This window comes from Gigantopelta aegis, chromosome 11, assembly GCF_016097555.1.
Source record: "Gigantopelta aegis isolate Gae_Host chromosome 11, Gae_host_genome, whole genome shotgun sequence".
In the NCBI taxonomy this organism is placed as follows: Eukaryota; Metazoa; Mollusca; class Gastropoda; order Neomphalida; family Peltospiridae; genus Gigantopelta; species Gigantopelta aegis.
Genome location: NC_054709.1, coordinates 7101406 through 7118250, shown reverse-complemented (window position 1 = coordinate 7118250; position 16845 = coordinate 7101406). Strand labels below are relative to the sequence as shown.

The 16845-nt window shown below is 39.3% G+C and overlaps 1 protein-coding gene across 3 annotated transcripts in view; it reads right to left on the bottom strand.

Moving 5' to 3' along the window:
* Positions 1-5118: 5118 nt before the first annotated feature.
* Positions 5119-16845, bottom strand: part of LOC121385559 (FMRFamide receptor-like) — a 141013-nt gene continuing 129286 nt past the window's right edge. For 2 of the 3 annotated variants that reach the window (XM_041516275.1, XM_041516274.1), the window contains one exon: positions 5119-8022. In XM_041516275.1, the coding sequence (XP_041372209.1) occupies positions 5227-6327 (1101 nt within the window). In that variant the 5' untranslated portion in view covers positions 6328-8022 and the 3' untranslated portion in view covers positions 5119-5226. Of the gene's footprint in view, positions 8023-16574; positions 16647-16845 lie in introns of those variants that run through there. The other variant, XM_041516277.1, reaches the window with a different exon arrangement.

Sequence of the window (16845 nt, the reverse complement as noted above, 5' to 3'; positions counted from 1 at the left end):
GTTTAAATAACGAATGCTCACAATTATTTTCTTGCAATACCGGAGTCCACCAAGGTGAACATTTGTCACCTGTCCTATTTTCACTTTATTTAAATGACTTAGAAAACCACCTACTAAATTCTAACTGCTCAGGGGTAACCACCGCTATAGATGACCACGATTGCTTTCTAGACATCGGTATCCACTTACTTTGTCTCCTATATGCCGACGATACTGCACTACTAGCAACCAATGCTCACGATTTGCAAAAAAAAAAAAATCTAAATGTCTTTTTGGAATACTGCAAAAAATGGAAACTTAAAGTAAACAGTGGAAAAACTAAAATAATAATATTTAATGGAAATGCAAATGACTATAAGAAAAAGTTTACTCTCGGAGATAAGTTTTTTCAAAATGTTAAAGAAAAGAAATATTTAGGTTTAACGTTCACTAAGCAAAAACAAATTTAAAATAACAAAACAATGTTTAATTCAGCGTGCAACTAAAACAATATATTTTGTTTTATCTAAAGCCAAGGATAATAATTTGTCAATTGATTGCAAGCTTAAATTATTTGATTCAATGGTCCTCCTAATACTTTTGTATGGCTGTAAAATCTGGGGATACGGAAATGTGGACATAATAAAAAATATTCATATAAATTTTCTTAGACGATTATTGCCAGTAAAAAAAGGTACGCCTATTTTTATGTTATATGGGGAACTTGGTAGAACGCCACTAAAACTAGTTATAGATCAAAGAATTATAGGATTCTGGGCACGTATAGTTAAAGGTAAATCTACAAAAAATCTCTAATTTAATTCTTAATTATATGATAAAAGACTTTATTGCAAACGGGCACAGCTATAACTGACTAATGCACCTGTTAAATAACCTAGGCATGACCAATATTTATATGTCGAAAAATTTCCCGTCCGTAAAAATACTAACTGAGCATGTTAAACGAAAACAATTAGACCAGTACCTACAAACATGGCATAACAACATCGAGTCTACATTCAAAGGCAAAACATATTCTATTTTTAAACAAACTTTAAATTTGGAAAAATACGTTATTAAATTACCCAAAATATTGTGGACCAACCTTGTGAAATTCAGAACATGTAATCATTATTTACCCATAGAAACAGGACGCTGGAACAGCATCCCAGTCGAAAATAGATTATGTACATTGTGCGAAGAAAATAATATTGGAGATGAATATCACTACTTATTTAAATGTAATTATTTTATGAATACACGCAAAAGGTTTATAAAGCCATATTATTATAAAAAACCTAGCACTCTTAAATTCAAAGAACTGTTTAATTGTAATAGCATAAGCACTCTCCGTAAAATGTCAAAATTAATCTCTGAAATTACAAGTAAATTTAGTAAACCATAAATAAACATCTTCAATATCATTTTATACTTTTAAAAGTACTGACTTTTACTGACAATTTCTCTGCTTTATTTAAATGTTCTGTCACCATATGTCTTCTTTTTTAAAATGTGTATATAGCTATTTTGAATTATGTCTGTATATATTCTATAAAGAACTCCTGTTGTCATCTTGTTACTGTAAAAAACTATTGTAAAATATGTCCTCATATGCTGTCGTTTGACGCCTGAGTGAACCGAAATAAAGTTTGAAAGTTCTTGAAGTCTTTATTAAAGGGACTTTCCTAAGTTTGCTACATTGTAAGTTGTTTCATACTAATAAAATATTTCTACGATTAAACTTGCATATTAAAAATATTTTCTTGTTTAGAATATCAGTGTCTGTGTATTCAGTGTGCTTCTGGTCGTCTTAATATTTGCATGAAGCCCAAACTGGATTTTGTCTTCAAATAATTTCGTACGTACGAAACAATAATATTTTAGGAAATAAAATGAAATTTAACCTAGTACAAATATTAGAACGATCAGAAACACATTCAATATACAGCCACTAATATTTTATGTAGAAAAATATATTTAATATGTAATTACAATCGTTAAAAAAGTCTCTGTTAGTCAATAACATCTTACAAATTGCAGCAAACTCAGGAATGTCCCTTTAATTGGCTTATTGTTATATAATACTGAATGGAATAAATTTGGTGTTATTTTTATTTAGGTTAAGTTTCATGGTCCTGATTTGTAACATAACAATTTCAGATTATTCGCCCTATTAACCTATTAAATCAAACATTTGGTCATAATTTCAAATACCTTTGTGCTAATATATATATATATATATATATATATATATATATATATATATATATATATATATATATATATATATATATCAGAGGTGGGGCGATTACTTGACGAAAGTAATCGATTACGATTACGATTACTTTAGAATTTCACGAGTACGATTACGATTACAAGATAATTGAAAGTAATCGATTACGATTGCGAATACATTGTCTAACAATCATGATTACAATCATGATTACGTTTCCACAAATCTACACAAATAATGAAACGATGTTACCACCATGAAGTTATGTACTTTATTTTACAACCATACCGATTTCATTCAATGAAAGACATAATGGATAATTTTGGAATATTTATTAAATTATTTCAAACATTTATAAACGTATGTATACTGCAGGACCGGCCTCGGTGACGTCGTGGTTAGGCCATCGGTCTAAAGGCTTGTAGGTACTGGGTTCGGATCCCAGTCGAGGCATGGGTTTTTTAATCCAGATACCGACTCGAAACCCTGAGTGAGTGCTCCGCAACGATCAATGGGTAGATGTAAACCACTTGCACCGACCATTGATCCATAACTGGTTCAACAAAGGCCATGGATTGTGCTATCCTGCCTGTGGGAAGTGCAAATAAAAGATCCCTTGCTGCCTGTCGCAAAATTGTAGCCTATGTAGCGACAGCGGCTTTCCTCTAAAAACCAGTGTCAGAATGACCATATGTTTGACGTCAAATAGCCGATGATAAAATAAAAAAGTCAATGTGCTCTAGTGGCGTCGTTAAATAAAAAACAAACTTTACTTTCCTCAATAACTGCTATTGGTGATACTGTCAAATGGCCATGACGAACGACCAAAGGTAATGTCATACGCCCGTGTATAACTGACATAGTTGATGATGGAAAATGGTCTGAATTCTTAGTTTCAGTGGCGTTGAAATTGAATCTTGTCTGCTACATGCAATGTTGTCAAAGGTCATGTCTTAACTGTTTTAGTGATGTTGTCAATGCAACTTAAACTGCTATGCGTGATGTTGTCAAAGACATCTAATAAACTATTATAAGTGATATTTTCGAAACAGTCATAAAGCGATATTCCTGACTTTGCCACTGTAACACATGTCTGACCAGCAAACCTTAAACAAAATCAATAAACAAATGATGTGGATTGGCTAACAGGTACTACATGTAGCCTGTATAACTGCATCTCATTTCCACTATTAAGATTAAATATTAACTACGTTCTCTTGCCTATCAAATAAATATCTATATATTCCGTGTATTTCTGGTCGACCTTATGTTTGAATGAGCTTATACTGGATTCACCGGCCTCGGTGGTGTCGTGGTTAAGCCATCGGCCATAATGATGGTAGGTACTGGGTTCGCAGCCCGGTACCGGTTGCCACCTAGAGCGAGTTTTAACAACTCACTGGGTAGGTGTAAGGCCACTACACCCTCTTCCAGCTCACTAATCACTAACATTTCATTTCAACTTTTATCCAATTAAGGTTCAAGAACGCTGTCCTTGGCACATACCTCAGCTACCTGGGCTGTCTGTCCAAGACAGTGGGTTAGTCGTTAATGGTTAGTGAGAGAGAACAAAAGAGGGTGTAGTGGCCTTATACCTACCCATCGAATCCTTAAAAACTCGCTCTGGGTTAGAGCCGGTATCGGGCTGCGAACCCTGTACCTACCAGCCTGTAGTCCGATGGCTTAACTACTGCGACACCGAGGCCGGTAATCACTAACAACTAACCCACTGTCCTGGACAGACAGCCCAGACAGATGAGGTGTGTGCCGAGGACAGCGTGCTGTAACCTTAATTGGATATAAGCACGAAAATAAGTTGAATGAAAGGAAATAAATGAATACTGGATATTACTTCATAACGTGCATTTAGACCTTAATCATAGAAATTCATATTCGAAGAAAGCAAATGCAAATATCATGTTATTTGTGAAAGCAATCAAGTGGTATGCGTCGTTATTGCAAACGTTTAAAATTCTGATTGATAGCCGGTAGTCCTCAATTCTTTTTTTTTTTGTTCCATCCAGTGCACCACACATGGCCAAATCACGTGGTATGTGATTTCCTGTCTGTGGAAAAGTGGATATAAAAGATGCCTTGCTGCATTAGGAAACATGTAGCGGGTTTCCCTTGACGATCACGTGTCAGCATTTACCAAATGTTTGAAATCCATTACCCGATGCTTAATTAATCAATGTGCCCTAGTGGTGTCGTTAAACAAAACAAACTTTAACTTTTCCCCAGTGCGACAGCATGAGGGTTTTTCTCTTGTCAATCAGGGGCGAGGCGTAGCCCAGTGGTAAAGCGTTCGCTTGATGCGCGGTCGGTTGGGGATCGATCCCCGTCGGTGTGCCCATTGCGCTATTTCTCGCTCCAGCCAGTGCGCCACGACTGGTATATCAAAGGCCGCGGTATGTGCTACCCTGTCTGTGGGATGATGCATATAAACGATCCCTTGTTGCTAATCGAAAAGAGCAGCCCATGAAGTGGCGACAGCGGGTTTCCTCCCTCAATATCTGTATGGTCTTTAACCATATGCCCGACGCCATATAACCGTAAATAGAATGTGTTGAGTGCGTCGTTAAATAAAACATCACAACAGCGAAAGTGTGCATTAAATATGCACACAAGGAGCAAGTTTATGAGATAATGGACTTGTACAAAGGACCTAAGTGACGTTGCATGACGCAATAATGACGTTTCGCTACTTTTGTCAATAAAAAAACCCCAATCTAAGCGTGGTGTAATGATCTTTAAAATAGGTCTCCTTAGCCGCAATCATATTTAAATGACAACAAATTCAGCGGCATCGCTTTAAACAACCCTTGTGGCTAATATTAGCAAACTTACCATTTATGTCTCTGATTTAGTGTTATATTAAGCGAAATTATTCATAAATTAATGCAATATAATAGTATCCTTTTAATTAACATTCATGTATTGTCAGTGGGAGTTAAATAGAATACAGTGGCAATAATTAATTAATGCACTAAGCACGTTATGAGTTAAATTAATATTCATGTGTTGTTTTCAGCTGTACATAAATTGGTGTTCTTAATAGCACTTTGCTTCGCTTTGGCCCCTGAAAGCCTTCTGTATTGTGACTCGTCCAGTTCGGTTTGGAACTTTGCGGGTTTCTGCTCCGGACAACACCACTTAGTGAACGACTGTCTGAACACTTTGTTGAAGAGGCAATAGATAATGAAGTTAGATGCAGCGTTCAGGGCGAGCAGTGTGTCCGTAAACTCCCGAATCCCTTTCACTAGATGCCCGGCCTCGTGGTATCCAAACCCGAACACTGTCGACATTATAGCATCTGGGGTAATACACACCATGAACACAACAATCACCATTATCATCATGATGGTCACGCGGTGTCTAGAGTTATTCCGCCTGCTGGCTCTCGACTTCCGGAGAGCGCCGATGATGCACGCGTTTAGGCCAACCAACACGATGAGTGGGATGATGGACCGGAGCAAGTTTTGCGCCCACGTGTACGCCGTTACGAACGCCTCGTTGCTCCACAGTTCAGTCAAATCCACCTCCAACATTGTGGACTTCAACGACTCGTCCCAACACCAGTGCGTGCGGTAGCGGAAAGCAGACGGCAGCGCCACGAGCGTCATCAGAACGTAAACGGAAATGCACGTGAGTACGGCCCTCGTGCGGCTGCACATCTCCCGCGCTTTGGTCGGGTGACATACCATGATGTACCGCTCGACGGCGACGGAGACCGTCAGCCAGGAAGACACACACACCGACAGGCTGAAGATGAAGTGCGCGTAGGGATACAGGTATCCGTATGCCCTGTTGCCCATGATGGAATCGGTCTTGTAGAAGATGATGACCATGAAGTAGAGGATGTCGTTGATCAGCTTGACGGCGTCGGAGACGGCCAGGGCGCTGAGAAAGGCGTTGGTGGACGACCGCATATTCCTCTGAGACATCACAATGACGGTCAGGAAGTTCCCGATCAAACCCGGGAAGCAGATGCACGGATACAAAATCAGTCCCGTCACCATCCGGGCCGTGTGGTAGAACTCGGAATAGGCCTGGTTGTCCGTGTCCTCGGCCTGTGTGCAATTCACCAGAGAGAAGTTGGTGAAATTCATGGCCATATTTGTTTAGGAACTAGACAATTGTCTTTGTGCGGAATTAAATCAAAATTAAAACAAAACGAAAAACGAAGACCTAAGGAAAGAATCGTCGGTCGATGAATCAATTAGACAAACGAGACAATCTGCATTTTTAACTTAGCTGGTCTCCAATTTTTCTTTTCCTGAAATTGGTTTTTCGATTCACGAATTACAATGATTTTCGAACAACCGCCTTACGAAACAACATAACCTATGTCGTTTTTGTTGTTTTCGTGAAGTTTCTACATACATTATATTTCACGCGATAATGTCCATCTTTTCCTGTCATACAGAAGGTTTCATATTTGCACAGTGGTACACGCCTTTCACATGAATAGTTGTAGAATCAGCAAAAGACAAACGGCGATTTTCTACGAATTCAACAAAGTGATGCGAAAGAAAACAGATCTCAATTTTGATATTTTTCTTTGTTTTTGTTTTAAATATGATAACACACAGACAAGTCCAGTTCTTGGTTGTAGTATTGGATTTAATTTAGAAATCAATACATCACGGTTATTCCATGGTGTTATCGTAGCCAGGGTATTGCCACACTCCAGGTGTCACTGAGCAAGTCCATTCTCTTCCAGGAATATCACAAAAAAGGTGTTGCTCATTCAATATAATACGAACACTAACTGGGGATTTGTTTTCTGTCGTAAAGATGGTTTAGTGCTGTTCGAGAAGCCTCCATATTTCCTAGCAGTCTTTGAATCAGTAATGGAACGCGATTGTATGACCGGCCACTAAACTATTTTCAAACACATCCAGTAACGACTACTAGATTTCCTTGATGGAAGCAGCAACGAGCAGAGGAGCGGTCATTGAAATTTCGCGGTTTGAAGCAATACATTCATATAATTGAACACAATTTTTGTCTCTTCTTTCCTTTTCTAACAAAGAACTTGTGCTCAATTGAAGTTTGAATAAGAAGTGGTAGATTTTCGTGAAGAAATCATCAACGACCAAACTTCAGAATATAGTTCCATTGAACGAGCGAAAATAGAAGAGAAAAAAAACTCTTACAACTGCTGTACATTGCAATACACAATCATGTAGGACTTCCACAACGTATCCAGTTTATGGGGGAATAACCGATCAGTCAAGCAGGCGTAATATCCATGGGACCTCTTTTCCAAACCGATCTATTTTTCCCATGTCCACTGAAATGTCAGCCGGAAATGGCATTCCATGTTGTATGACTTCGCTTTATGAGACTATTTGTCTTCAGACTGCAAAGCAATGCCACACTTCCACAGTGGGAGACAAAGGGTTGTTAAAATTCAGGGTGTTTTTTTTCTAGTAGTAATGATAAAATAATTCATAAAAATTAATAAAGAAATAACAGTTGCTGAATATATAACACAGAGTCTCTATTGGTAAAAATTGTAAGTTTTTGAATTTAAAACGAGAAGACTTCTAGTTACGCTTGTTGGAAGATGATAGTGGCGAGTAACGGGCGGAATTACTAATCCACGTCACGTGGCTTCCTCGGGCTTCCTGTTACGCCGATGGGCGATGGCGACATCGGGTTGGAAAGCTCGGAAATTAATTGCAATTACCGGAACAAGCAAATGAGTGAACCGTCTTGGGGTTTCATTACGAGTTGTCGACCGCGACACTTTCTCGCTCGTCTTGCAATTCCTGCAGATAGTTTAACGTTTGTCACTTCTCGCTCTGAAAAGAGAAAAAAAAAAAACCCAGTTGAGCACTTGAATTATTGATAAGGCGACGAACATAAATAGTACTAGTGACAGATTAGACCCGATGCCAGTCTTGTCTAGATTATTATTGCTCTGCACAATTCAAACAGGTCAAACGGCGATCGGAGTTGGTATTTTTTTAATAATTAAAACTCAGGAACAGTAGTCCACCGCGTCGACGTCGCTATCATATATTTGTAGTAGCATTAAAGAGTAATATCTTCTAGGATCGATTCCTGGTGGAAACAAATGGTTTTTGCCCCATTTAAATCAATGCTTCATGTTTCACGGACCGTAGTATGTGCTGTCACATATGTGGAAATATCAGTATGAATGACCTTTTAGGCATAAATTCCATTTTTCAATATAAGGTTTTATCGTGCATATTTGATTTTGCTTACATTGAACTACTGGGTGCTTCAAATGTCAAAACCAAATATGAGATGACGATAATGTCTCAATTGCATGAGACGTGCTGGGGTGTCGTTAAACATATATTCTATTCTATTAGATGAGAAGTAATGCAATCTTATAGAACATATGGCGGGAATCTTGTTTTGGGGCTTTAGGGGATTAAAAAACACAAAAGCCAGTTTGGTATACAGCATTTCTGGAATCAGCACGTCCAAATCATACAAAAACAACTGTATGCCATATTCCACCCCAAAAATGCCTTAGCAACACTTTTCCACGTCTCTTTTCCAGGTGTGTACCTAGTGCAGTCAGGTCAGGTAATTTTTAAACATGCTCATAAACATGTTCAGTTTCGAGCTTGTCTGTCCCGGGACCGATCTTTGGATAGCCAGACGTCTGCCCCAGAGCCTAGTGTAGTAATGTTATACGTAATTCGTAGCAACCACCTTCTATGCAAATTGGTTAAGTAGATTCAGTTTATATATATATATATATATATATATATATATATATATATATATATATATATATATATATATATATATATATATATATATGTTTCTTTATTACCAACCACTTTCTATGCAAAGAGGTCAAGTAGATTCGGTTTATGCTTCACTGTACGCGTTTGCGTATCAAAGCAAGTTTATTTGTTTTGTTTAACGACACCATTAAAGCACATTGATTTGTTACTCATCGGCTATTGGATATCAAACATATGGCCATTTTGACAGTCACAGAGAAGAAACCCGCTACATTTTTCCATTAGTAGCAAGGAGTCTTTTATATGCATCATCCGACATACAGCATAGCACATACCACGGCCTTTGATATACCAGTTGTGGTGCACTGGCTGGAAAGAGAAATAGCCCAGTGGGCCCACCAACGGGGATCGATCCCAAACCGACCGTGGATCAAGCGAGCGCTTTACCATTGGGCTACGTCACGCCCCTTTCGGTATCAATGCATTGTACATTATGCACACTTATACGCATGCGGATTACGGGCAGATACAATTTGTCCCTAATGAAACAATAGGTTAATGTTTAAGAAAATCCAAAATATATTACCATCGACCCTGGGTATTTCATCATCATTGTGGTATCATTATTATCATCATCGTCGTAATAGTCATCACCATCATCAAAATCATAATTATAGATAATTATCTTAAGCATGGACAAAAAATACCAACTTTACCATGAATCCCTACCCGTTACAATGTGTGCCTAATAATCATCGATGTATCATCATTATCGTGATATTGTTATTATTATAATTACCGTGTTTTATCATTATCATCACCATCATTATAATTATAGATAATTGTCTTAAGTATGGACAAAAATGGCAATTTTACCCCGAATTTCTACCAGTTACTGCCTCTAGCGCAATCCTAAATGAAACCAAACTCTTGGGCCCGGTAACATAAAGCACTCGTAACACTTACGTCAGAGGTACACCATACATAATGTGTGGCGTACGTCTGACGTATGTGTTACGAGTGCTTTGTATGACCGGGCCCTGGTGTTATTCATATAATGTTGTATCTGTAATGGAGGAAACCTATTGTGGATACTAGCAATCTGTGTTGTTGATTCAGTGACCTGACTGGAAAACCGATCCCTTCCTGGTTACAAGATAATGAACACTACTTAGTGAATATGATCTTAGAGATCTGTGCTGCCAAGGTAACGAGGTAGCGTGCTTATCTTTTAAAATTGTTTAACAACCATTTAAATGAAGAAAAATAAAGAAGGGGGGGGGGGGGGGGACGAAAAAAAGAAGAAGAAGAAAGAATGAAAGAAATCGACTACGCAAAAAGACAAAAGCCTATGCAAACCGGATGGAACCGGGGGTGACTAGCTTAGAAAACTCACACTTGCACAAGGTAGAGCTCGATGGAATATATATATATATATATATATATATATATATATATATATATATATATATATATATATATATTATTGTTTCTGCTTGATACTTTGGTACATTATTTTTTTGGTCCAATAAATCGAATAAGGTAATAAAAATGCAAAACATACAATAGTGTACGTTCTTTGAATATACATGTTTCGGGTTTTTCAAATTATACGACAATTGATTTCGTTTTCGAATTATTTACATGTGGTTACGGTCGTATTCGAGCAGACAAAAAATGGACCTGTTTAAATATGGGTTTTCATCTGACAAAGACCCGTCTGAAACTGACTTGTCCAAGAAAAGAAAGAGTAAGGCAGAATCTAAAGAACAATATGAAAACGAATTAGCCCTGATTAGGTATATTTTGTCATTCAGCAGTTTGGTCTAGTTGACATTAGGTCAGGTCTAGTAAATTTTAAGACATACTAGTCCACTGGTCTAGTAATAAATAAAGTTAACGTCGAACCCTGTATATATATTCCAATTGTCGTATATTTGAAAAACCCGAAACATGTATATTCAAAGAACGTACACTATTGTATGTTTTGCATTTTTATTACCTTATTCGATTTATTGGACCAAAAAAAATATGTACCAAAGTATCAAGCAGAAACAATAATACTGTTTTCGCTGATAGTATTTACAACATAGATCTATGCGTACTAAATTTAGCAAACGCACACTCTTTATTCGACAAACCTCGGTCGATTCCGGTATCAATGGAATCGACCGAGTTGTGACGAATGTCACCCTCCACAAACATTTCCATATCGGATTCGTCAGCAGTTAGCACCAGTCGGGATTGTTCAGTTATTCACTGCCCACTGCATCACGTCTAATTAGAATACCTGGTATTTTCGTGGCGATAGTTTAATGGAAAATATTAATGTTTGTAGGATCACTGGATGGCAAATTAATTCACCGCTCATAAATTATCAACACGACCAGTCGGGCTACTCAGAAACACTTATGACTAGACCGAACCAGCTGTTTACTAGACAATGTCGTTCGGACGTACCTTAGTGTCGAAGCCTGATATATATATATATATATATATATATATATATATATATATATATATATATATATATATATATATATATATATATATAACACTGTGATGGCATGCACTCGTGAATCATGAATCACTTGGGGGGGGGGGGGGGGGGGGGGGGGGGGGGGGGGGGGGGTTTTTTTTGGGTGATGATATCAGGTGTTCACGAAAGGTAAGCATATCCTGCCCCACCGGTTGCACCCGTCATGAACACAACCTACAGTCATCACGTTCATAGTTCTAATGTCCAGAATGTTCACCAAAACGATGGAAAGACGGTATTAACCTTAACCAATGATATCCCTTGTAATATTGAAAGCGGTATCTTTATGATAACGACTGACAGTCGAATTGCTACGGAGTCAAACTATAGTATTGAAGGATTGTCAGAGGCGGATTGGGGGGGGGGGGGAAGGGGCAGGGGCAATAATTTATTATATATTAATTTCTATTTTTTTACGATCCCCCTCCAAACCTTCCCCAAAGTTCCCTTGGCATTCCACCTCATGTCACTGCCCCCCCCCCCCCCGCCACTGATAGTCAAAGACTTATATCCAAACATGTAACAGCACCTGAAAGCAAAGTCTCAGTTTTAAATCACCATCGTCTGAATAACTTCCCATTGGGCTATTTCCCGTTTCAGACAGTGTTCCACACCTGGTGTAACAAAGGGCGTGGTATGTACTATCCTGTCTGTAGGATGGTGAACATAAAAGATCCTTTGCTGCTAATCGAAAAGAGTAGACCATGAAGTGGCGACAGCGTTTTTTTTTTCTCTCTCTCTCTCGCTCTCAATGTCTATGTGTTCGTTAACCATATGTCCGACGCCATATAACTGTAAATACAATGTGTTGAGTGCGTCGTTAAATAAAACATTTTTTTCATTCCTTCCTGAATAGCATAGTACAAATAATAATAATAATAAATAAATAAAATACAAATAACAATACGTATTTTTAAAACGCATTAAATCAAGCAATTAGACCTGTATTTAGACCTCTATACTCAGATTGTTTTTTTTTTTTTTTTTTTTTTTTAATTTAACTGTATAGAAAAATGTGAAGTTTGATTTCTCCTGGAATGGAATGGAAGCTCGTTTAACGTGCCCATATCCACGAAGGTTCAGGCACGCCTACCACGGATCCGACCTCTGACGTCGCCAGTGGAGGGTTCCGTGGCAGGAGGGTTGATTTCTCCTGGGATCATTAAATCTCTCCTAGGCTTTATAGATGTCACAATCGTATGTGGCGATTACACTGTTACCCAAAACTGGGTGTCGGGTATCACGTAGATTACTTCGAATGATTGCACACCCATCATTTACCCTTCAATTTTAGAAAAAAATATGTGTCACCCAAGACTGCAAAGCTACGTGATACAAAACGGGGGGGGGGGGGGGGGGCGGCACGTAGCCCAGTGTTAAAGCGCTTGCTTGATGCGTGGTTGGTCTACGATCGATCCCCATCAGTGGACCCATTGGGGTATTTCGCGTTCTAGCCAGTGCACCACGACTGGTATATCAAAGGCTGTTTTATGTGCTGTCCCATCTGCGGGATGATGCATATAAACGATTTCTTACTACTAATGAAATTTTTTTTTTTAAATGTAGCGGGTTTCCTCTTTAAGACTTTATCTCAAAATGTTTAAATGTATGACATACAATAGCCGATGATTAATAAATCACTATGCTTTAGTGGTGTCGTTAAACAAAACAAACTCTTTTATCTAACCACATATAATCTCCATCATACTGTGAGCAGATAGATAGATATCTAGTTTAACGTGCCCGTATACCACTAGGGTTTCGAACACGCCCATCCTGAGTCCTGCCTCCGATAAGATCGGTGGCCTGACTCGGGATGGGGGGAGGGGGAGGGGGGGGGAGGCTGTGAGCAGATAAGAACCTTTGTGATTTCTTATAAATATATATGGGCGGGACATAGCCCAGTGGTAAAGCGCTCGCTTGATGCGCGGTCGGTGTGGGGTCGATCCCCGTCGGTGGGCCCATTTCTCTTTCCAGCCAGTGCACTACGACTGGTATATCAAAGGTCGTGGTATGTGCTATCCTGTCTGTGGGAAAGTGCGTTATTATAAAATATATCTTGCTGCATTAAGGAAGATATAGCGGGTTTCCTCTGATGACTACGAGTCAGAATTACCAAATGTTTGACATCCACTAGATGATGATTGATTAATCAATGTGCTCTAGTGGTGTCGTTAAACAAAAACAAAACAAAAAATCTTACAAATACGTTCTACTAAAGTAAATCCAAACTGGATATGTATTTTATTTGTGTGTTTTGGAGGAGTTTTTCCGACTGATTTCATCTCTATAGTTAGCTGCGACACGGTTCAGTGAAAGATGGATGATGAGTGTATCAATATCTAATTTCTCTGGCATGATATCTGGATTCAGCGTTCGGAAACAATACTGGTGATTTCTCTGGAGATAGTTTACCCTATTTCATCTTTTCATATTCTTTACTTCGCCAACTATCGCATGTAGTCTGGGGAAAGCATATCTGATTCAATGTCTATGAAATTATTGCAAACGGATGATGAGATTCGAAAACATGTAATGCTGTCCTTAGGGAAAACCTTTTTTTTCTGTACCTAGATATTTATTTCGAAAAGCACCAGACTGTCATGAACATGCAATAGGTCATCATTCACAATGATATACTGATGGACAGTTTATACCAATCCCATTTAACATCGGCCCCATTTACGATGCGATCTTAGCACTACGATCACCATAAGTGCATAATATCGTAATGCACTTGAGGTGATCGTTGCGCTAAGATCACTTCGTAAAATGGAGCCCTGGGCCCCGTTCCACGAAGCGATTGTGGCCCTAAAGGCGGACCGGCCTCGGTGGCGTCGTGGCAGGCCATCGGTCTACAGGCTGGTAGGTACTGGGTTCGGATCCCAGTCGAGGCATGGAATTTTAATCCAGATACCGACTCCAAACACTGAGTGAGTTCCCCGCAAGGCTCAATGGGTAGGTGTAAACCACTTGCACCGACCAGTGATCCATAACTGGTTCAACAAAGGCCATGGTTTGTGCTATCCTGCCTCTGGGAAGCGCAAATAAAAGATCCCTTGCTGCCTGTCGTAAAAGAGTAGCCTATGTGACGCCATATAACCGTAAATAAAATGTGTTGAGTGCGTCGTTAAATAAAACACTTCTTTCTTTCTTTCCCTAAAGGCGGTGTCACACATTCGAGACCTAAACTCACGATCAGCTCACGACCATGACGATCTAAAAAAAAAAAAAATCGCGGGGAGAACGTAGGAAATGTGGCGCCAAAATAAAAAAAATGCCACGAGGTGAAGTCCAACTCACTTTTGTCAAGAGCTATACACCAGCTACAAACGAGCTATACACGGTCAACTGACGTATCAGAGCAATTCACGTTCATTCGCGTCCTACTTGCGATCTGTTGGCGACCTATCAGTGGGACTGCCGATCAATCAGAGCGGCTCTCGAGCGGCTCGCGAGCTACTCGTGCGCAAGAAGAGTGGATCACGTGGTACAACCGTGTACACCGCGAGTATAAAAACACCTGCGACCATGTCCGACCATTAAGTCCACTTTAAGATGATGTAACGAGCGGCTCCCGACCGTCACGACTATTTAAGAGCAGGTGACGACGGATTGGCGTCCGTTACCCGACGAAGGTAGATCGGCTGACTCTCACGATTGTTTTGAGCATGGTCAAAATGTTCGTGAGAGTTTGCCGACTTCTCACGTCCTTCAAGACACACCGAAGACCACTTAAGTCCTATATCAGAGCCTGTCAAGTGATCCAAGACCTTTCACGAGGGACTCGTGATTTTTTCACTTTTCGCATCGTCAGGTGATCGTGGAGCAAAATCGTGACTGTGTGACAACCGCATAAGATCACCTTAAGAGCATATGGTAGCTATGCTCTTAAAGTGATCTTAGGGCTAAAATCGCTTTGTGGAACGGGGCCCTGGAGTGAATTTGACAAAACAATGTAAGTTTACGTTTGCGACTAGCATTTATACCAGTCGTACATTAATATTTACATGTGTTTAGCTTCTATTTTACGCTGAACATTACACGATTACAAACGATCCAGCATTGTGCGGACGAACGGAAAATTAAATATGTATACTTCAAACTATAATACTTGTACTGTTGTTAGTAATACGAATTGTTGTTTAGTCGTAGATACAGAGAATAACTGTCGTAAGATATCGGCGTTATCCTGCGTTGGTTGGAATTGGCGAATGCGACCTGAGCAGGATAAAGCCAATATCTTGAGACAGAAACCAGCTATTTTATTTATCCTGCAATCCAGATAAAACAACAACAAAACACCAACAAAATATAATTTAAAAAATAAAATAAAAATGAAATGAACTGTTTTAATTCACAACTTTAACGTTACTGAGAGTAGTATGTCCACACGTGCTACTTGTTAATCTGTTCAACTGCAATATAAAAGTGTTTTGTTTAACGACACCACTAGAGCACATTGATTTATTAATCATCAGCTATTGGATGTCAAACATTTTGTAATTCTGAGACGTAGTCATCAGAGGTACCGGCCTCGGTGGCATCGTGACAGGCCATCGGTCTACAGGCTGGTTGGTACTGGGTTCGGATCCCAGTCGAGGCATGGGATTTTTAATCCAGATACCGACTCCAAACCCTGAGTGCGTGCTCCGCAAGGCTCAATGGGTAGGTGTAAACCACTTGCACCGACCAGTGATCCATAACTGGTTCAACAAAGGCCATGGTTTGTGCTATCCTGCCTGTGGGAAGCGCAAATTAAAAGATCCCTTGCTGCCGATCGGAAGAGTAGCCCATGTAGTGGCGACAGCGGGTTTCCTCTCAAAATCTGTGTGGTCCTTAACCATATGTCTGACGCCATATAACCGTAAATAAAAAAATGTGTTGAGTGCGTCGTTAAATAAAACACTTCTTTCTTTTTTAGTCATCAGAGAAAACCCGCTTCATTTTTTTCTAATGCAGAAAGGGATCATTTATATGCACTTTCCCCACAAAAAAAAACAAAAAAAAACACGTACAACGGACTTTGACCAGTTGTGGTGCACTGGTTGGAACAAGAAAAAGAAAAAAATCAGTTGAACTGACCCACCGTTGTGGTTCGATCCTGCGATGCCAGCACCTCAAGCGAGCACTCACCCAACTGAGCTGAATTCCGCGCGGCTACGTCAGTAGGCACAGCAGCTTCACTGAATGCTTGTACCGAAAACAAAAATGGATCTTTTAAGTGCATTTTTATCTAAAGAGGGCCCAATTTTTTCGAAGCTATTTTAGCGCTGCGATATTGCAAAACCGTCGTAGCCTATAACATGCGTCGTTGTGATTTTACGACATCTTACCACTAAAATAGCTTCGAAAATCTG